The sequence below is a fragment of the Oncorhynchus keta genome, chromosome 28 (genome assembly GCF_023373465.1).
Source record: "Oncorhynchus keta strain PuntledgeMale-10-30-2019 chromosome 28, Oket_V2, whole genome shotgun sequence".
Lineage (NCBI taxonomy): Eukaryota > Metazoa > Chordata > Actinopteri > Salmoniformes > Salmonidae > Oncorhynchus > Oncorhynchus keta.
In genome coordinates, this window is record NC_068448.1 from 54,930,953 (window position 1) to 54,953,755 (window position 22,803).

General features: G+C 44.6%; 1 protein-coding gene across 2 annotated transcripts in view; it reads right to left on the reverse strand.

Moving 5' to 3' along the window:
* LOC118361570 (WW domain-containing adapter protein with coiled-coil-like) overlaps positions 1 to 22,803 on the reverse strand; it is a 51,071-nt gene that overhangs the window by 12,252 nt on the left and 16,016 nt on the right. Inside the window, exons 5-8 of one of the 2 annotated variants that reach the window (XM_035741597.2) lie at positions 17,935 to 18,050; positions 17,220 to 17,341; positions 13,952 to 14,206; positions 344 to 466 (exon numbers count right to left, since the gene is read on the reverse strand). In XM_035741597.2, the coding sequence (XP_035597490.1) occupies positions 344 to 466; positions 13,952 to 14,206; positions 17,220 to 17,341; positions 17,935 to 18,050 (616 nt within the window). The remainder of the gene's footprint in view (positions 1 to 343; positions 467 to 13,951; positions 14,207 to 17,219; positions 17,342 to 17,934; positions 18,051 to 22,803) is intronic. The other variant, XM_035741598.2, reaches the window with a different exon arrangement.

Genomic DNA, 22,803 nt, shown 5'->3' on the forward strand with positions numbered 1-22,803 from the left:
AAGCAGGTGGCAAAAGCAACTCAAAGTAATGTTAGGGACTAACTATGACAGAATTGTAGATGAAAACAGTGTCTTCTTTGCAGAGTGTAACTGTGCAAAATCACTGACGCAAAATCATACAAAAATCAACCACTGACATGAGATGCTAAAAACACCCATCGATGCGGTTTGAGGGAGAGGGCATGGATATGCTTACACATTTGACCACCATTCCAATTCTGGTTTAGACAGACTTTTTAATACTAAAATCAACAGTGGCAAGTTGGAGGAAAGTTGCCAATTTTGGATGTAACAAAAACAACCGCGGCAGCAAAACAAAACAGTGTGGCTGAAGAAGTCCTACCTTGGTTGGAGAGCTGGGCTGCTTGGGAGAGAAGAGTGGTGATGTTGAAGGCCGACGGGCCGGCCGTGAGGATCTTATGAAGCAACGACTGTAACGACGCTTGAGTGACTGCAGCTTTGAGGACTAGGGAGAGAGAAAATAGTGAGGAAAGATAATCTAAAAGCACAACAGATGATCCCTAATTAGGGGTGTACCGGTACATGTATTCCTACCGAACAGTTTGGTGCAGGGAACTTGGTTCGGTCCTCACTGAATAAATCGTAATATATAATTAACGCATTTCAAACCGTCCTTTTGTGAGGCGCAAACGGGAAAAAGTTATGTTCGATGGCGAGTTCAATAAACTAGGAGGATTCCTAATCATTGTTTAAAATCTCCAGTTTGGGAAAATGTTAGCTTCCAACAGCAATGGACAGAGTAGTGGATAAAACGTTAACAGTATGTCGCCGCACTCAACGAGAATAGCCTATGCAGCTGCCAACACCTCAAATATGTTGACACATTCACACACTCCCACCCACCGTATAGCGGAGCAAGACAGAAACAAAGAAAGAAAACAGTCGTCTCCCCATTCAAGCAGCTCTTGGCAGTGGATTCTGACTGGGCCAAAGAAATAACAGGAGCGATATGTGGGCTGTGTTCATATTTCTTTTTTTACAGTCTTTGGTTTATAGCCGTGGATATGCGCATACTCTGTGGTTGAGAAGATGGGAGGTTTCCATTAGTGGTTTCAGCACATCGTGAACGTGCTCGAGCCACGTTACGAACTTCAATCGTCCACCCTGTTCAGCAAACAGTTAGTACCCGCTCCATATAAACAAACCACAGCCAAAGTTTTCAATTCATTTTCCATAGCACCTTGTGTTACTTAAGTGACAGCGATTCATATTATCCCGGAGTGGGAGATGTACCGTGCTTGACGCGCATCTGGCACTGAAATAGGCAGTATCATGGTGCGTTCGTAACTGAGTGCTAAGTGGATATTTACCAAGTACAACTGGGAAAAATCCACTTGAACGGCCATGAAAATGATAAATGACTAGTGCCAAACTAGCACACACCCACCTCTCCCACATGGTGACCTACTAAGGAAACTGCCTCTATAAACAGTCTTTTTGGCAGTTAAATGCAACAAAACATCTATAAACTATCATTTGTTTACAAGCATGATAGGTGTACTTGTAGCATGGCTGACACAGCTCCTTGACAATTATCCAAATCTGCCTTTCTCAATGAGTGTAAGTCCCATCAATGAATCCAACTGGTAAATTCCCACCTCCCACATGGTTACAAACGCAGCACCTGAGTGAAAACTGCAGAGGCCCAACAAAACAACCCGGTCACAACAGACAATGCCAGGAACATTGTAAATTCTGAACATCGTGAACGGCAAATAACTGTCCTGCTGTACCGAAAACCAACTCTGACACAACAGCAATATGTACCAAACTGTGGTTTTGGTGAGCCGTCACACCCCCTAATCACTAATATAATCCCTGTTTTAAATCAATACTGATCAGACCCACTTTAAAGCCACACACTGTAAAATGTGCAGCGGACACCACCAAAGAGTGAGCTAGCCCACCAACAAAATGTAAACAACGGCGCAAATGCATTTGGTGACAGTGGCTCCTCTCTAGCTCAGGGATGTTCAATTCTGGTCCTGGAGGGCAGAAACACTTCTGGTTTTTGTTTCTACCTGGTAATTAACCACACTCACCTGGTGTCCCAGGTATGAATTGGTCCCTTATTTGGAGAGGATGATGAAAACCAGAAGTGTCTCGGCCCTCCAGAATCTGCAATGAACAGCCGTTCTCTAGCTGCTCCAAGTGTCTCTTTTGAAGTAGGTGCAAACTTGATAAAATAATGTATATGTCTAAAGATGAATGAATAATTCAACTTTGAAACCATATAATTGTATGTAATTGATTAGAATCATAAAACTATAATCTGATGGTGTGTGTAGTTGTCAGAATTAGAACAAGGACCTTTTCTTCCTTTTTAGTATGTAAGCAGGGTGCAAGTGGGAAACAAATGATCAGAGGAGTTATCGACAGACAAGCTGGACTACTGTGTTCCTTACAGGACATTCTGTCTCCACCTGTGGAGGTGAGAAACTGTTAGTAAAGACAGGGTATGCATTTTTGATGTTAGAACATTCTCGTGAATAAACTGTACTAACCTTTTGCATAAGCTGCGACTTTGCCTAATTATTATGATACCCCTGGTCTTACAAACCTCGGGAATTGGTCAAAGCTATTGATTGTTAGTTATAATCATTGGGATTGAACATTCTCATGACAAAACTGCATCAGAACGGTGAAACAGTAACAGAGTAGAGGATGACACGGGAGTGAAAATGCATTCCTGTCCCGTCTTGTCATCTTTTCCCCCTGTACTGATCTCACAACAGTTCTATAACCCCGGAACTTTCTTGTCCCTTCCCGATAAAAATCAGTCCCACTCATTTTTGCGAGCAGAAATATGTAGGCTATTGTGTTTGTTTAGGAAGCATCTGAAATCATTTCAGTAATGCACATGTGACTGATGTGGTCGTCTTACCTACTTTAGTTGAATGCACTGACTGTTGGCCTTAAGTTGCTCTGGATAACAGCGTATTCTAAATGACCTAAATGTAGACAGATTAAGGCTGGAGGACGAGAGCCGAGACCACAGCACCCAGAAATATGTAGCCTACAGCTGAGAACATATGAACATTTACAACATATATATTTTAAAAACTGATCGGCAGTAGGCTACTGGCGAAGTCAATCTATATTTATTTCACTCTTCACTTCAGATGAAAAGGTTTTAGTTTACCATTAAGCACAATTATGTGTTTAAGCTGTATGGAGTAGAGCAGCTATGCTGCTTCAGGCCGCTTGTCCCACTCTCCGGTTGGTAAGCTATTTGACTAAACTTCAGCAGTTTTTTATTTTTAAAAGTTCTTACAAGCCCTGTACTCAGTTCCTTCCTTGTCAAAGACAACTCCATAAACAAAATGTAGCTAAAACATTGCTCTCTCCTTGTCTGTAAGGTTAGTGATGGGTTCTTGGCTGAAACGCATTGTAATTCCTCTGTTGACGGCATCATCATTTAGCTGACTGACGTAGGTTAGCGTCTGAGGTAGTCTTTCACTCCCATTCACGCCAGAATCCTGGACCCTAAAGAGTCCTGTTCCCGTGTCAACCTCTATCACAGAGCAGTGTTCAGTCTGGATTCCAGGTCAACTGATAGATGCTTACTAATGGGAAGCCTACATCATGTTGGATTTAACGGATTCCTGGAAGACCCCTTAGCAGTCATTTCTCTGTAGGTTTAGGTGTGCCGACCGAGCTGAGTAAGGGAAAGCAGGGAATCTCTGGAAGAGAGCAGAGCATCAGCAGGAAAAGAGACCGTCTGACCCACTTCTGGAGACGCACAGTCTCTCTGTGCGTCCCAATCGGCACCCAACAGCTTTCGTAGGGCACTACTTTTGACCAGGGCCCAAGTTTAGGATAATTCCACATTTTGAAATCGCCACCATTCGATGACACCCAGCAGGTGATTCAATGGACTCAGACGACATTTGTGTTGGTCCACCTTGTCCTTTTGGCCTACTCAAGTACAGGGAAGGAGAAAAGCTTCCATTCTTGGACGTGGCTAGTAGTAGGCACAAAGATGTTTAGAGAAAAAAAAGAAGCGGTGGCTACACAAAGGTACTACAGCAGCATAACATTTGTTGGTTGAGTAGCTTTACCACTTATTCCAATACAGTCTGATGTATATTTATTCAGATCCTGTTCGATTCAGAATTTGAGACAGATATGCAACAGATAGATCTACCTACCGCTGTCTGTCAATTGAGATGACAACGCCACCTAGTAACCAGGCTACTTCCCAATAGCAAAACCCCAGAATGCAGAAACAGGAAACGCAAGCATTTACATAACCCTTCAGCCTGCGCTACTAATATTGTATCCCAGGTCATGCTAATACATTTGAGTGAATATTCATTCAGTTCTCGTGTTAGATTTTAAAATGCTTAGTATGGGACCTTCCAGGCTAGGCTGAGGTTAAAGAAAATAAAATAATAATAATAATTTGGTCAATTGACATAACAGTGCCTGGTAACCTGGCTAATTCCCAATGTGAAAACCCAGAAATGTGGAAAGATGAGCCAGTATAGTGCATTCTGCTTTTGACTCAGGGACCATAAAGCAGTCAGACAGACTGAGAACGCTCGCTCCAAACAGACATGTTATTTTCTGCATGGCCACTCATCGATGCATACGGAAGCAGGATTGGGCTACGGCTGTGTGATGTTGGCCCCGATGAGCACATTTGGAGCACTTAAGTAGGCCTTCCCCTCACAAGCCAGGCAGAGCCAGGGCCAGCCTCCAAACGAGAGACCTGGTAGTAGCAATACTAGTGATAGGACATATTTGTAAAAAATAATTTATAATTTGACGATATATTGTATAATTCTTGCGCTAGTTGGCTGTACCTGCACCAAAAACATTTTTCCTTCATTGCTTGTTCTTCACCTTTTTAAATAGGGAGCCAGATTGTTTTCAGCACTTGCATTTCCATGACCGATCAAAATGTTTTCTCATGGCTCTCCTCCCGTCTCTGCAGCCAATATGGTGAGAAATATGCTCGGAATATCCAACAGCAATAAAATCATAGTATTGAATAAAAATACATATACCAAGATGGCGTAGCAGTAAGTCGTCCTGTCCCTTGTATATATCGCTTCTTTTTCATTTTTTTAAACATTTTTCTTCGCATAACTCTTTAAAAACATTTTGCTAAACCTAAGCTCCCAAATACTCTCATGCAACCCGCCTCACTCAATGTAGCTATTTTTCCTAAAGTATTTATATTTACTTCGGAACCGGAACCCCTCAACTGAAGCTAGCCAGCTAACCACCAGCTATGCTAGCGGTCTTCAGCTAACCGGTCATCAGCTAACCTTTAGCCCGGAAAGCTCTCGCCAGTTCGAACAACACGACTCTAACCAGAGCATAACGGACCCATTTATTTTTCATCCCCGGATTCCCACCGTAAACGGAACATTTTTCAGCTGGATCTTCACAACTAGCTATCTAGCTAAACTGCAACCCCGGATGATTACCCCTGGCTAGCGTTTCCACCCACTTAGCCTGAAGCTAGCCCGGCCAGAGCACCTGTAGCATACTCCTGGGCTACAATACCCGCATGAAGAGGAATAAACAGACTCACCCCATCGCGACGTCCCCCTAAGGCTAACTCTCTAGCCCTCACTATCTCCCTGCTTGCTAATTCGGCCTGCTAACCGCTAGCTTGTCTAGCTCCGGTCCGCTAACTTGTCTAGCCCGGGCCTACGAACTGTTAGCACAGGCCTGCTAACCGTCTGAATCGCCACGTCCCAAACACTCTCTGGACCCATATTTACTTTCTCTCTCTTTTTGATTTTTAATTTGTTTATACCTTCCGGAAACCTGTCTCACCCAATGTGATACGGAATCGCTATTATTTTTTATTTTTTAGAACACACTCAAGAACCTCCAGACGCTAACCAGCTAACTAGCTACAAGCTATTTAGTCATTGTTAGTTTTTTTAACCTGGATAACACTCGCCAGTCCAGCTTCCCTGCCCATCCACCGCTGCCCCCTGGACACTGATCTCTTGGCTACATAGCTGATGCACGCTGGACTGTCCATTAATCACGGTACCCCATTCTGCTCGTTTGTTTTATCTGTCGGCCCCGTTGCCTAGTCAACGCCATTTTACCTGCTGTTTGTTGTGCTAGCTGATTAGCCTCACCTACTGTTTTAGCTAGCTTTCCCAATTCAACACCTGTGATTACTGTATGCCTCGCTGTATGTCTCTCTCAAATGTCAATATGCCTTGTATACTGTTGTTCAGGTTAGTTATCATTGTTTTAGTTCACAATGGACTTTGTCCCACCTCCCACACATGCGGTGACCTCACCCATTACAACCAGCATGTCCAGAGATACAACCTCTCTCATCATCACCCAGTGCCTGGGCTTACCTCCGCTGTACCCGCACCCCACCATACCCCCCCATCTGCGCATTATTTACATTTACATTTACATTTAAGTCATTTAGCAGACGCTCTTATCCAGAGCGACTTACAAATTGGTGCATTCACCTTATGACATCCAGTGGAACAGCCACTTTACAATAGTGCATCTAAATCTTTTAAGGGGGGTGAGAAGGATTACTTTATCCTATCCTAGGTATTCCTTAAAGAGGTGGGGTTTCAGGTGTCTCCGGAAGGTGGTGATTGACTCCGCTGTCCTGGCGTCGTGAGGGAGTGTGTTCCACCATTGGGGAGCCAGAGCAGCGAACAGTTTTGACTGGGCTGAGCGGGAACTGTACTTCCTCAGTGGTAGGGAGGCGAGCAGGCCAGAGGTGGATGAACGCAGTGCCCTTGTTTGGGTGTAGGGCCTGATCAGAGCCTGGAGGTACTGAGGTGCCGTTCCCCTCACAGCTCCGTAGGCAAGCACCATGGTCTTGTAGCGGATGCGAGCTTCAACTGGAAGCCAGTGGAGAGAGCGGAGGAGCGGGGTGACGTGAGAGAACTTGGGAAGGTTGAACACCAGACGGGCTGCGGCGTTCTGGATGGGTTGTAGGGGTTTAATGGCACAGGCAGGGAGCCCAGCCAACAGCGAGTTGCAGTAATCCAGACGGGAGATGACAAGTGCCTGGATTAGGACCTGCGCCGCTTCCTGTGTGAGGCAGGGTCGTACTCTGCGGATGTTGTAGAGCATGAACCTACAGGAACGGGCCACCGCCTTGATGTTAGTTGAGAACGACAGGGTGTTGTCCAGGATCACGCCAAGGTTCTTAGCGCTCTGGGAGGAGGACACAATGGAGTTGTCAACCGTGATGGCGAGATCATGGAACGGGCAGTCCTTCCCTGGGAGGAAGAGCAGCTCCGTCTTGCCGAGGTTCAGCTTGAGGTGGTGATCCGTCATCCACACTGATATGTCTGCCAGACATGCAGAGATGCAATTCACCACCTGGTCATCAGAAGGAGGAAAGGAGCATTATGCCCTGAATATATTCTACCATGCCCAGAAACCTGGTCCTCTTATTCTCTGTCCACAACGCTCTAGGCGACCAGTTTTGATAGCCTTTAGCCGCACCCTCATACTACTCCTTCTCTGTTCCGCGGGTGATGTGGAGTTAAACCCAGGCCCTGCATGTCCCCAGGCACCCTAATTTGTTGACTTCTGTGATCAAAAAAGCCTTGGTTTCATACATGTCAACATCAGAAGCCTCCTCCCTAAGTTTGTTTTACTCACTGCTTTAGCACACTCTGCTAACCTTGATGTCCTTGCCGTGTCTGAATCCTGGCTCAGGAAGGCCACCAAAAATTCAGAGATTTCCATACCCAACTATAACATCTTCCGTCAAGATAGAACTGCCAAAGAGGGAGGAGTTGCAGTCTACTGCAGAGATAGCATGCAAAGTAATGTCATACTTTCCAGGTCCATACCCAAACAGTTCGAACTACTAATTTTGAAAATGACACTCTCCAGAAATAAGTCTCTCACTGTTGCCGTGGCCCGTTCCTGTAGGTTCATGCTCTACAACATCCGCAGAGTACGACCCTGCCTCACACAGGAAGTGGCGCAGGTCCTAATCCAGGCACTTGTCAACTCCCGTCTGGATTACTGCAACTCGCTGTTGGCTGGGCTCCCTGCCTCTGCCATTAAACCCCTACAACTCATCCAGAACGCCGCAGCCTTCCCAAGTTCTCTCACGTCACCCCGCTCCTCCGCTCTCTCCACTGGCTTCCAGTTGAAGCTCGCATCCGCTACAAGACCATGGTGCTTGCCTACGGAGCTGTGAGGGGAACGGCACCTCAGTACCTCCAGGCTCTGATCAGGCCCTACACCCAAACAAGGGCACTGCGTTCATCCACCTCTGGCCTGCTCGCCTCCCTACCACTGAGGAAGTACAGGTCCCGCTCAGCCCAGTCAAAACTGTTCGCTGCTCTGGCACCCCAATGGTGGAACAAACTCCCTCACGACGCCAGGACAGCGGAGTCAATCACCACCTTCCGGAGACACCTGAAACCCCACCTCTTTAAGGAATACCTAGGATAGGATAAAGTAATCCCCCCTTGAAAGATTTAGATGCACTATTGTAAAGTGGCTGTTCCACTGGATGTCATAAGGTGAATGCACCAATTTGTAAGTCGCTCTGGATAAGAGCGTCTGCTAAATGACTTAAATGTAAATGTAATGTAAATGTTGCCGCCTGCTACCGACCCCCCTCAGCTCCCAGCTGTGCCCTGGACACCATTTGTGAATTGATCGCCTCCCATTTAGCTTCAGAGTTTGTTCTGTTAGGTGACCTAAACTGGGATATGCTTAACACCCCGGCAGTCCTACAATCTAAGCTAGATGCCCTCAATCTCACACAACTCATCAAGGAACCCACCAGGTACAACCCTAACTCTGTAAACAAGGGCACCCTCATAGACGTCATCCTGACCAACTGGCCCTCCAAATACACCTCCGCTGTCTTCAACCAGGATCTCAGCGATCACTGCCTCATTGCCTGTATCCACTACGGGTCCGCAGTCAAACGACCACCCCTCATCACTGTCAAACGCTCCCTAAAACACTTATGCGAGCAGGCCTTTCTAATCGACCTGGCCCGGGTATCCTGGAAGGACATTGACCTCATCCCGTCAGTTGAGGATGCCTGGTCATTGTTTAAAAGTAATTTCCTCACCATTTTAGATAAGCATGCTCCGTTCAAAAAATGCAGAACCAAGAACAGACACAGCCCTTGGTTCACTCCAGACCTGACTGCCCTCGACCAGCACAAAAACATCCGGTGGCGGACTGCAATAGCATCGAATAGTCCCCGTGATATGCAACTGTTCAGGGAAGTCAGGAACCAATACACGCAGTCAGTCAGGAAAGCTAAGGCCAGCTTCTTCAGGCAGAAGTTTGCATCCTGTAGATCCAACTCCAAAAAGTTCTGGGACACTGTGAAGTCTATGGAGAACAAGAGCACCTCCTCCCAGCTGCCCACTGCACTGAGGCTAGGTAACACGGTCTCCACCGATAAATCCATGATTATCGAAAACTTCAATAAGCATTTCTCAACGGCCGGCCATGCCTTCCGCCTGGCTACTCCAACCTCGGCCAACAGCTCCCCCCCCCCCACCCCACCCCCCGCAGCTCCTCGCCCAAGCCTCTCCAGGTTCTCCTTTACCCAAATCCAGATAGCAGATGTTCTGAAAGAGCTGCAAAACCTAAACCCGTACAAATCAGCTGGGCTTGACAATCTGGACCCTCTATTTCTGAAACTATCCCCCGCCATTGTCGCAACCCCTATTACCAGCTTGTTCAACCTCTCTTTCATATCGTCTGAGATCCCCAAGGATTGGAAAGCTGCCGCAGTCATCCCCCTCTTCAAAGGGGGAGACACCCTGGACCCAAACTGTTATAGACCTATATCCATCCTGCCCTGCCTATCTAAGGTCTTCGAAAGCCAAGTCAACAAACAGGTCACTGACCATCTCGAATCCCACCGTACCTTCTCCGCTGTGCAATCTGGTTTCCGAGCCGGTCACGGGTGCACCTCAGCCACACTCAAAGGACTAAACGATATCATAACCGCCATCGATAAAAGACAGTACTGTGCAGCAGTCTTCATCGACCTTGCCAAGGCTTTCGATTCTGTCAATCACCATATTCTTATCGGCAGACTCAGTAGCCTCTGTTTTTCGGATGACTGCCTTGCCTGGTTCACCAACTACTTTGCAGACAGAGTTCAGTGTGTCAAATCGGAGGGCATGCTGTCCGGTCCTCTGGCAGTCTCTATGGGGGTGCCACAGGGTTCAATTCTCGGGCCGACTCTTTTCTCTGTATATATCAATGATGTTGCTCTTGCTGCGGGCGATTCCCTGATCCACCTCTACGCAGACGACACCATTCTATATACTTTCGGCCCGTCATTGGACACTGTGCGATCTAACCTCCAAACGAGCTTCAATGCCATACAGCACTCCTTCCGTGGCCTCCAACTGCTCTTAAACACTAGTAAAACCAAATGCATGCTTTTCAACCGATCGCTGCCTGCACCCGCATGCCCGACTAGCATCACCACCCTGGATGGTTCCGACCTTGAATATGTGGACATCTGTAAGTACCTAGGTGTCTGGCAAGACTGCAAACTCTCCTTCCAGACTCATATCAAACATCTCCAATCGAAAATCAAAATCAAGAGTCGGCTTTCTATTCCGCAACAAAGCCTCCTTCACTCACGCCGCCAAGCTTACCCTAGTAAAACTGACTATCCTACCGATCCTCGACTTCGGCGATGTCATCTACAAAATGGCTTCCAACACTCTACTCAGCAAACTGGATGCAGTTTATCACAGTGCCATCCAATTTTGTTACTAAAGCACCTTATACCACCCACCACTGCGACTTGTATGCTCTAGTCGGCTGGCCCTCGCTACATATTAGTCGCCAGACCCACTGGCTCCAGGTCATCTACAAGTCCATGCTAGGTAAAGCTCCGCCTTATCTCAGTTCACTGGTCACGATGGCAACACCCATCCGTAGCACGCGCTCCAGCAGGTGTATCTCACTGATCATCCCTAAAGCCAACACCTCATTTGGCCGCCTTTCGTTCCAGTACTCTGCTGCCTGTGACTGGAACGAACTGCAAAAATCGCTGAAGTTGGAGACTTTTATCTCCCTCACCAACTTCAAACATCAGCTATCTGAGCAGCTAACCGATCGCTGCAGCTGTACATAGTCTATTGGTAAATAGCCCACCCATTTTCACCTACCTCATTCCCATACTGTTTTTATACTGTTTTTATTTATTTACTTTTCTGCTCTTTTGCACACCAATATCTCTACCTGTACATGACCATCTGATCATTTATCACTCGTGTTAATCTGCAAAATTGTAATTATTCGCCTACCTCCTCATGCCTTTTGCACACATTGTATATAGACTCCCCCCTTTTTTTCCTACTGTGCTATTGACTTGTAAATTGTTTACTCCATGTGTAACTCTGTGTTGTCTGTTCACACTGCTATGCTTTATCTTGTTCTCAACTAGCTTGTTCTCAACTAGCCTACCTGGTTAAATAAAGGTGAAATAAAAAATAAAAATATTGTTAGAATCACAATACATATCTTATCGGCACCAAAATATTGTGAGGTCCCTAGCCATTCCCAGCCCTAAGCAATACCAGAACACCAAAAGAGATGAAAGAGAACAGGCAGAAGGAGAAGGAGAGCGGAGAGAAAGAGGGGACAAACAAAGAGAGAAAAGAGGTGGAAGGACAAGGGTAGGAGAGAAGCAGTGTTTTTGTAGCACACATGCGATGGAGTTTGCTAAACAAATACCTACTGGACTGATGCAAATAATCATGATATCATTCTGCCAGGTCAGCCATGTGTCGTGTCGGAGTTCAGATATGTGCATTTTCAAAACGCAGATCAAAAAAATCTGCGTTATAAACCATTTCACCAGCGTTTCATATTGAAAATCAATGGGGTTGTTTTTTGCTTCAATAGAGTGATCAGAGGTGTGCAACTAGTTTTCCTTCACAAAAACATACATTAAGCAGATGACATAAGTGCAACGCTATTTGGCTAACAGCCAAAGTAAATTAGCTTACAAATGGAAAAGCAAGGTCTTTCATAAACGATGCATCACCATCATACTCTATATAAAAAAGTACGTGGACACCCTCTCAAATTAGTGGATTCGCTTATTTCAGCTTATTGAGCACACAGCCATGCAATCTCCACAGACAAACATTGGCAGTAGAATGGGCTTTTTGAAGAGCTCAGTGGCGTAGTGGTAGGCCACAGAAGCTCACAGAAGGGGAGCGCCGAAGCTAGTAATAATCAGTTGTCCTCGGTTGCAACACTCACTACTGACTTCCAAACTATCTCTGGAAGCAACGTCAGCACAAGAACTGTTCGACAGGAGCTTCATGAAATGGGTTTCCATGGCCGAGCAGCCGCACACAAGCCTAAGATCACAATGTGCAATGCCAAGTGTTGGCTGGAGTGGCGTAAAGCTCGCCGTCATTGGACTCTGGAGCAGTGGAAACATGTTCTCTGGAGTGATGAATCATGCTTCACCATCTGGCAGTCCAACGGACGAATCTGGGTTTGGTGGATGCCAGGAGAATGCTACCTATCCCAATGCATAGAGCCAACTGTTTGGTGGAGGAAGAATAATGGTCTGGGGCTGTTTTTCATGGTTCGGGCTGGGCCCCTTAGTTCCAGTGAAGGGAAATGTTACCGCTACAGCATACAATGACATTCTATAGACGATTCTGTGCTTCCAACTTTGTGGCAACAGTTTGGGCCTTTCCTGTTTCAGCATGACAATGCCCCCATGCACAAAGCGAGGTCCATACAGAATTGGTTTGTCGAGATCGATGTGGAAGAACTTGACTGGCCTGCATAGAGCCCTGACCTCAACCCCATCAAACACCTTTGGGATGAATTGTAAAGCCAACTGCGAGTCAGTCCTCATCGCCCAACATCAGTGTCCAACCTCACTAATGCTTGATGCTGAATGGAAGCAGCAATATTCCAACATCTAGCTGCAAGCCTTTCCAGAATAATCAAGGCTGTTCTAGCAGTAAAGGGGGGACCAACTCCATATTAATGCCCATGATTTTGGAATGAGATGTTTGACGAGCAGGTGTCTACATACTGTTGGTCATGTAGTGTATTTCTAATGTTTATCATAGAATGTATAACAAGCTACATTTCCTAAAGTTTTACTTGAAGTTAATCTTGTATTTTACTGGAGACAATTAGGCTGCACTGAGAAAAGTAGCTGCACATCAGTCAGAGCACTGTCTTTTAGAAGAATGCCAATTCGTGAATTCTCGTCCGAGTAGAGTGCAACTGAAGTACAAACTCAGTCTGATGATGAGAAATTGAGGGGGTGGGGCGCTGGAAGCATAGGCTACCTGGTAGCTAACATAACATTTTGGAGAAAGCCTTTCTATCTACTAGAAGACTTAGTAAGACTTCATTAGAATCTACGCTAAAAGCGACACAAAATGGTAGAAGCGCGCACACCGGACACACGGGAAATTCCCGTTGCTTCTGCAGAAAGTTGCAGGAAATACGAATCACTGATGCATTCTATTCATGTCTTCTGATAAACTTGGGCAAATTAATTAACTTTCTAGATATTTAGCTGATTCCCTACTAAGTTAAATAATTGAAAAAATATATTGTTGAATTCCATTTTAATGTCTGGATTCTGTGATTCCCTTTGCATGACATATTTTTTTATAAAGCCTTAGTAACCTGCTAGTCAGGTCCACATATCTGCCTATTATCTGTGAGTTTCAGTACTCAGACAAAGGGCAGCTAGAGAAACATGGGCACAAGGTTGAAAGACCACTGTCTCCACCATCATGAGCAAAAACAAAACCTTCAAGTATCACTTGCTGCTCCTAAATATTCAGCAATATTATCTGTGTCTCTCACCTACTCCCTCTATAACCTAGCTTCCCTTGCTGTCCGCGAAAACATTCACCATAGTAGCCCTCACAGATAAGACTCCGTGCACATGCGTCTCTCCCCCTCTCACCCTCGTTGATCTTGGCCATGTCGACGCTGGCGTTGTTGAGCTGCAAGGCGGTCTGAAGTGCTGGGAGGAGCTGTCTGAGCAGGGAGGGGTCCTGGAGAAGGGGGGTATGGGTGTGGGACTGCAGGGCCGGGGACACCGGCACCGTGTTGGGGGCTGAGGAGGAACAGGGGGTACCCGACGTGGGGTTCAGGACCGAGCCTGAGGAGGACGACTGTGAAAACACAGACGCTGGCTGCTTCTCCACCTGGGCTGACTCTGTGGGAGGGAGGAGATCTCACATGTTAAAAGCACTCACAACTGATTTAGTGCTGAGCAATTTTGACAGGTATCGGTTCAATTATTAGAAGTTCATTTAGTTCATTTTTTCCTTCTGTGAGCTCAATGTGCACATCGCACCGTTTCTCTAGAGATAAATCAGATCCAACAGGAACTATGCAATGTAGTAGGGAGTTGTAGTTTCCAACAGGTCAATATTCTACATTCTCGCATTAACCATGGTAATTAACTAGAATGACCATAATCCATTGCGCATCTATTTGTCCGGTCTGTGTTTATTTTACGCCTGCTATTGAAGGGAGAAGAACGCACATCGTGAGGTGATAGAAAGCAGCTGTTGCTTCACGATGTCTCTCTACATGAAACAATACATGATCTAAGTGATTGATAGCTGGAGGTTCAGCAGTCATGCATGTAAGCCTTATTTACTTTGAACAACTACAAAATAGGGATTTTGTCAGACAACAGCTCTATAGAGATGAGATAACTTGGAAATAAACAGTCATCAAATAAAACAAATATAATATAGACTGAAATAGTTGATTAAAGTGAATAAATGACTTAAGTGATGAGCGGTAATGGGCAGTTACTACCATCACGGGACTATAATTAATGGTTTATTCTGTGTTGTTACAGCATTCAACAAACATTATGCATTTAATGTCAAAATAGCATCAAATCGCTCAGCACTACCGATTCTTCAAGATGATTTTTGCAAGTGTGTAGGAAATGTTCAATGGAAATCAAGAAGCCGATAGGAAAGCTTAGCCTATTAAACAATAGAAGCGGGACGATAGCAGTATTGCGATACTCATTAGTATCATGGCAAGGAAACTATACACAAAGAGGCTTTGACTTCTTTAGGAAAACAGCCATAATGTCAGAAACAAACAAGTTGTCATCAAGACTCACATTAACATGTTTTCCTAGCTATAGCACACATTTTATATACAGCGGGCTTTTAAAGGACCAAAGAGTTGTCTGCTTCATGTTTTCATTGTTGCCATGGGAAAAAATTATGCGATACTTATATCACATCCCTACTGGGCAGCAGATGCGTTTGTTAAAGACGGGATTCGCTCCAGGGGAAAATGCCTGTTAAAATTGGCGGAATCTCATTTTCTAATCATAAGTCAGCAAGTGGGTATGTCGAGTCACTGACAGACACACAGAAGTTCTCTCTTGGATAAATATGCCAAATTATTCAAACCATCTCAAATCAACAGGCTTGTGAAGTCTGATTAGAACCTGGCTGTTGGCTTATTTGAGAGTAGGCATGTGGACTGTAAGGCGCTAACTTCGTAAGCCGAATCTCCCCCTGAGACCCCCCCCAGCTGGCCCTCAACATTTTTAGCTTCCAAAGAGTAGTTCCTCCGAAAGAACAAACTTGATACTGTTCTTCCCTTTGTTTAAGCTGTACCACTTATGAACCAACCACAAACCAGTGACCTTGGCATAGTGAACACGCATGACAAACCTGAGTCCAAATAAATCTTGCAAATACCGTTTCAGCCCAGATGCCAGGTCTGGTAGGGGAGACAGAGCACTGTGCACCACCGCTGTGTTCTGGCTGTTTGACAGGAGGGGAGAGCTCTACTCTGCTCTGGACGGTGCAGTAAGTCCCGCTCTCTTTCCCCCTCCGTTGCTCTCTCTCCCTCTCTCTCCCGGGCGGTGACAGTGCAGTCAGTCTTTCTGTGTTTGCCAGAAGACATCAATCAGGTCTCTATGACGGCCCATGCCCCCCGTCTCCACTGACTGGCTGTACAGCACGGCACGCTCACCAACATGAACCACTACCACCGCTCCTGCAGTATATCCCCTAAGAGGCTACTGTTTCACTGAGATAATGGAAGGCCTGAGAACAAGACAGTGGTTTTTGAAGACAAGCAGCCCACAGATTTCATCAGACATTTTAGAACTCAACACAGCCTCCTCCCAGAGGCACACGTTCAAAACATGACCTTGACTCACAGATGCAGCATTAATTGAATCATACGTAGACGGCACGGCCACAATAAGTCTCATTATCCATGACTGATAAGAACATTCAGCAACCATTATTGCACAAAAAAAGTAAAATTACATGTTTCTAGCAATTTGGCCAGGTCTTCCTTGTAAAAGGTATTTTGACCTCAATGGGAGACATGGTAAAAAAAAAAAAAAGACTCACTAGCAGCAGTAAAGCCAGTATGCAGTGGTACGACTCACTAGCAGCAGTAAAGCCAGTATGTAGTTGTACGACTCACTAGCAGCAGTAAAGCCAGTAGTTGTACGACTCACTAGCAGCAGTAATGTCGGTATGCAGTTGTACGACTCACTAGCAGCAGTAAAGTCAGTATGTGGTTGTACGACTCACAAGCAGCAGTAAAGTCCGTATGTAGTTGTACGACTCACAAGCAGCAGTAAAGTCCGTATGTAGTTGTACGACTCACTAGCAGCAGTAAAGCCAGTATGTGGTTGTACGACTCATAGGCAGCAGTAAAGTCCATATGTAGTTGTACGACTCACAAGCAGCAGTAAAGTCCGTATGTAGTTGTACGACTCACTAGCAGCAGTAAAGTCCGTATGTAGTTGTATTTTTTATTTTATTTTAAATTTTACCTTTATTTAACCAGGCAAGTCAGTTAAGAACACATTCTTATTTTCAATGACAGCCTGTTCAGGGGCAGAACGACAGATTTGTACCATGTCAGCTTGGGGGTTTGAACTCACAACCTTCTGGTTACTAGTCCAACGCTCTAACCACTAGGCTACGCTGACTCACTAGCAGCAGTAAAGCCAGTATGTAGTTGTACGACTCACTAGCAGCAGTAAAGCCAGTATGTAGTTGTACGACTCACTAGCAGCAGTAAAGCAAGTATGTAGTTGTACGACTCACTAGCAGCAGTAAAGCCAGTATGTAGTTGTACGACTCACTAGCAGCAGTAAAGCCAGTATGTAGTTGTACGACTCACTAGCAGCAGTAAAGCCAGTATGTAGTTGTATGACTTACTAGCAGCAGTAAAGCCAGTGAGTGCTGTAGCCTGCTGCATGGCCTCCCGTCTGTAGTCCCGGTCTTTGGGGAAACTGTTGACTGGCGCCGACTTAGTGCAGGACTCCTTCTGCCTCTGCTCTCTGGAAACAAACAGTTAGAACTCAAGTCTGCGTCTCCAATGACACCCTATTCCCTATATAGTGCACTGCTTTTAACCTGGGCCATAAGTTAAAACACATAGCGCAAATCTTCATTTTTGACATGTGATATAGGGCAGGGGTTCCCAAACTCATTCCTCTCAGGGCCCCCTTCCAGGGCTGGGGAACATTCTGTGAGTGTGCCACATCTATTTATATTGGCACAAGCACTGTTCATGACACAAATTGTTCCCTCTTGTTGGCGGCAATAAAACATTGCAGTTGAAAAGCCCATTTTCTTGCAATTCTATACATTTTCTTTATTCATGTGATACTTAAGTGACTCAAAAATTACAACAAAATCTATGGGCTAAAGAACATTAGCTGACATGGGCTAGTTGATCTGGAAATTTCTTAAAAGTTAGAAATAGCTTTAAGGTACACCGCTGCCCCCCACCCCAGTCATCACTGACTGAAAAGGCCAGCATTTTAAAAATGAAAAGGGAACCAGGCCAGCCAGCGCAGTACAGCTCAGCTACGCTTGGATCAGTCATGTGAAAGGGGAATGAAGTGAATGAAGATGGCATAATGCCTACCTCTCCAGCCACTCTTTGGGTTTCTCCCACTGTGACACCTCTGTTCTGCAGTTGTAGTAGTACTTCTTCCCAGAGGAACTGATGTGCTCTGACCAGTCATCTTTATCTTCACAAGGCTGAGGAGGAGAGAAGACGACAGTTATGAGAGACGGCGGAGGGAGGCAGATGGGGATATTTAGGTTAAGGAGGGGAGAGAAAGGGACATTTTGCAAAGGAGAGAGAAGGAAGACATTTGGGTAAATAGGGAATAGAGAAGAGGATACATTTTATGTATGAAGGGAAGAGAATATGTAATGATACATTTTATGCCATCAAGATTTGATAGGTGAGAAAAAAAAGATACCAGAGAGAGAGACAGAGAGAGAGACAGAGAGAGAGAGATTAGGTCTGATGCAAGAGCTTGCAATGTGAAATGTCTAGTGTGTGAGGCTCCATCTGTGCTTTAAGGTTGGACTCTGATACCAGGGCCGGTTGGGAGATGACATGTAGGGATGGATGCTGGCTTTCTCAACAGCTAGGACGGCTTCTCAAGCTTTTAAAATGTTGACGTTTGTGTCATTGTTGAGGTTTATGCTTCTATGTACAACACCAAGAGAAAGTAACATTTTGTGATTCGGATTCTGAAAACCACCTGCCCGGGGACAAGATACAAATCTGTTGACAAAGCGGACACATTTCCAGACGAGTGATTCATGTTTTGCATAGTACCAGTATATAAATCTAATAAAATCAGATCTTGCAAAGTAGAGATGAGCTTGAGTAATAGAGTACTGGAACGGACATCAAAGCGCCATATTTATCCAGAGATCACGTACTATTTTGATACTGTAACAAACTATTTGGTGGAATGTCCTTTGTGGCGAACCCGAAATAGACAAGTTAAAAAATAGACTCTAGAGTTCCGTTTGTAAATGTGCACACAGTTCTCCCTAAATTCCCTTTCCCTCCATTTCTCATTCCTTCAATTGCGTTCCGACCGCTCCACCCACACACACACTTGAGGCACACTGAAATAAATTCCCATGAAAACAAATCTAACTGATGGGGTACACAAGCTACACTGAACAAAAAGATAAAGGCAACATGTAAAGTGTTGGTCCCATGTTTCACGAGCTGAAATTAAAGACCCCTGTTTACATATCTGTTAGTGAGCATTTCTCTTTTGCCAAAATAATCCATCCACCTGACAGGTGTGGCATATCAAGAAGCTGATTAAACAGCATGATCAGTACACAGTTGCACTAGAGACAAAAGGCCACTTCAATGTTTCGTCACCCAACACCACAGATGTCTCAGGTTTTGAGGGAGCGTGTAATTGACTGCAGGAATGTCCACCAGAGCTGTTGCCAGAGAATTGAATGTTAAGTTCTCTATCATTATTTTAATTTGACCTTTATTTAACCAGGTAGGCCAGTTGAGAACATGTTCTCATTTACAACTGCAACCTGGCCAAGATTAAGCAAAGCAGTGAGCCAAAAACAACAGTTAAACAAACAAACGTACAGTCAATAACACAATAGAAAAGTATATATACAGTGTGTGCAAATGTTGAAGAGTAGGGAGGTAAGCAACAAATAGGCTACAGAGGCAAAAATAATTACAATGTAGCATTAATACTGGAGTGATATGTGCAGATGATGTGAAAGTAGAGAAAAGCCGCCTCCAACGTTGTTATAGAGAATTTGGCATTACATCCGACCATGTGTACAGCGTAGTGTTGGCAAGCAGTGTGCTATCAGAGTGTCCAATGGTGAGAGCCTAACTAAGCAATCGGGAGAGAAGGGCCTTGGTCATGGAGGTGACCAAGAATCCGATGGTCACGTAGTTCCAGAGTTCCACTGTGGAGATGGGAAAACCTTCCAAAATGACAACCATCTCTGCAGCACTCCACCAATCAGGCCCTTATGGTAGAGTGGCCAGATGGAAGCCACTCCTCAGTAAAAGGCACATGACAGCCCGCTTGGAGTTTGCCAAAAGGCACCTAAAGGACTCTCAGACCATGAGAAATTAGATTCTCTGCTCTGATGAAACCAAGATTGAAATCTTTGGCCTGAATGTCAAGTGTCACACTTGGCACCATCCCAATGGTGAAGCATGGTGGTGGCAGCATCATGCCGTGGGGAAGTTTTTCAGTGGCAGCGACTGGGAGACTAGTCAGGATCGAGGGAAAGATGAGCGGAGCAAAGTACAGAGAGATCCTTGGTGAAAACCTGCTTCAGAGCGCTCAGGATTTCAGACTGGGGCAAAGGTTCACCTTCCAACAGGACAACGACCCTAACCACACAGCCAAGACAATGCAGGAGTGGCTTCGGAACAAGTCTCTGAATGTCCTCGAGTTGGCCTGCCAGAGCCGATCAAACATCTCTGGAGAGACGTGAAAATAGCTGTGCAGCGACGCTCCCCATCCAACCTGACAAAGCTTGAGAGGATCTGCAGAGAATAATGGGGGAAACTCCCCAAATAGAGGTGTGCCAAGCTTGTAACGTCATACCCAAGAAGACTCGCAGTTGTAATCGCTGCAAAAGTTGCTTCAATGAAGCACAGAGTAAAGAGTCTGAATTCTTATGTATACGAGATGTCATTTTTAAAATAAATTTGTAAACATTTCTAAAAAACTGTTTTTGCTTTCTCATTATGGGGTAGTGTGTGTAGATTGATGAGGGGGGTAATCCATTTGAGAATTTAGGCTGTAACGTAACAAAATGTGGAAAAAGTTAAGGGGTCTGAATACACTATACAGAGTTAGATATATCTATTGGGCAATTAAGCGATTAGGATTGTTATCTATAATGGTTATGATAAATGAGGCAGTGTTGCACACTGTTGGCATAAGCCTAGAGATAAATGAGCACATTTTTCTCCAGTGCGGGCCTTGTGTTAGAACAATATTTTTCCCCATTCCAAGTCTTAATATTTCTAATGCCAATCCTCCTTATTTTTGACAAGTGACAAACAACTTTGTAACCTACCAACATAATGACTATGTTCAATTTGCATCGGAACAAGGTTCCTTGCTGGTTGTTGTATCCCAGTCTTCACAGACGCGACCATCCTATGTCATGTGCAAACTGTCCACAAGACATTAAGATCCTCCTGTCCAATGACATTCAGTGTGAACCTGATCGAAGATGACCACTCCTACTCTGGGACGCGATATACATGGTTTCATCTATAAACTAAGGTACTAGTAGTGAGGATTTCCTATGCTAGACAACTTGTTAAAGCAGTTGATAAATAATTTTCATGTAATTACATTAAGGTGGGAACATAGCAATATTCAATCAAATTCACCAGTTGATTTAAAACAATTGAACCCTTTCGCATGGTTGGTGTCATGACGGATTTGTCCGAAATCGTTTGACAATTTTTTGGTAAACTTTTCCATCTTTGCCGTTATGGCAGTGTAAATAGTTGTTGTGTCATATTAAGCATTCAGTTATATTATACATTTAACTTGAACCCTGGATCTAGCCGTCGGACAGTTTTTAATATGGAGATCTCAGAAATGCAGTGCAACTACATAACATTGTATGCTTTCTTATGTTACAGGGCGATAACAGATTCCAGGGGCACACAGATCACCCAAAATATATGTGATTAGTGCTATTCCAGATCAGATACAATCTTGGTAGACCGAGTCGTCATCTGTTCGTTCTTTCAACCCATCGAAATGTTAAACCAAGTATTTTCATTATATAGACACAACCTATGCATTTTAATAAAATCAACTATATGTAGGCTACTGAGCGTGTCTGATGCTTTAAGCACACAGTGATTAAATAATTCAGAAACAAATTACTCAGTGATCATGACAGCCTAACCAGAAGAGAAAAAATAAAACTCTTCCTAAACCACCACCAAAAAAAACACTGCAGGCCTTTGCAGATTCTGCCATTATGTTCCCAAAGTTACCGTCAATAGGCTACAGCAGGGGTCGTCAGATCCTTTTCCATTAGGAGTGTCAATTTTTCTTACAATTTCTTATATATTTAACCAAGAAAGTTAGTTAAGAACTAATTCTGATTTACAATGACGACCTAACCCGGCTAAACCCGGACAACGCTGGGCCAATTGAGCACTGCCCTATGGGACTCCCAATTACGGACGGTTGTGATACAGCCTGGAATCGAACCAGTGTCTGTAGTGACGCCTTTAGCACTAAGATGCAATGCCTTAAACTACTGCGCCACTCGGGAGCTCAAACCTCTAACAATCTGCGTGACAGTTATGACTTTCATATGCACATTTCGTGGAACAGTTTCATTTCTTTTATAAAGTCATAGCTCAAATCCTTGTCATTTGACTAATAAAAATGATATCTTAATGAAAATTATACAAACCTAAAAGTAACTTCTTAACCTTGCCAACTATATAAAAATAGCCTACGTAAAGCCAACAAATAAACACACTTCAGCCTGCAGATACAAAAGATCCTGATAAAAATAGATCACATTGGCTATGCATGGCCTATCTGCAAGGAACTTGAAACATTGTATCAACTAGGTCCAGCCCAAAGCATGCACTAACAAACTTGCAGCATTGTATAAAATATTCTGGACCCTCATCCCCAGACAGAAACAGCTGTAGGCTATCTGGGCAAGAAGTAATCAGGTAGGCAGGACTATTATTGGCGATTCCACTGGATCAGAGAATGAATTTTTTTTGTTTCTTTCATGCCAATTGGTTATTGAAAGGGAGAGCTGGATAGATTTTTCACATAGGCTACATAAAGGAACTAATGTAATTTAATGGATGTAAAAACAGACTGTTTACTTGCTGTTTGAGGTGAAGATTTGTTTCATTTGAGAAGCTCCACAGCTCATTAATAGTGGTGGTGAGTTAAGACGATCAGAAACAGAAAATCAGACC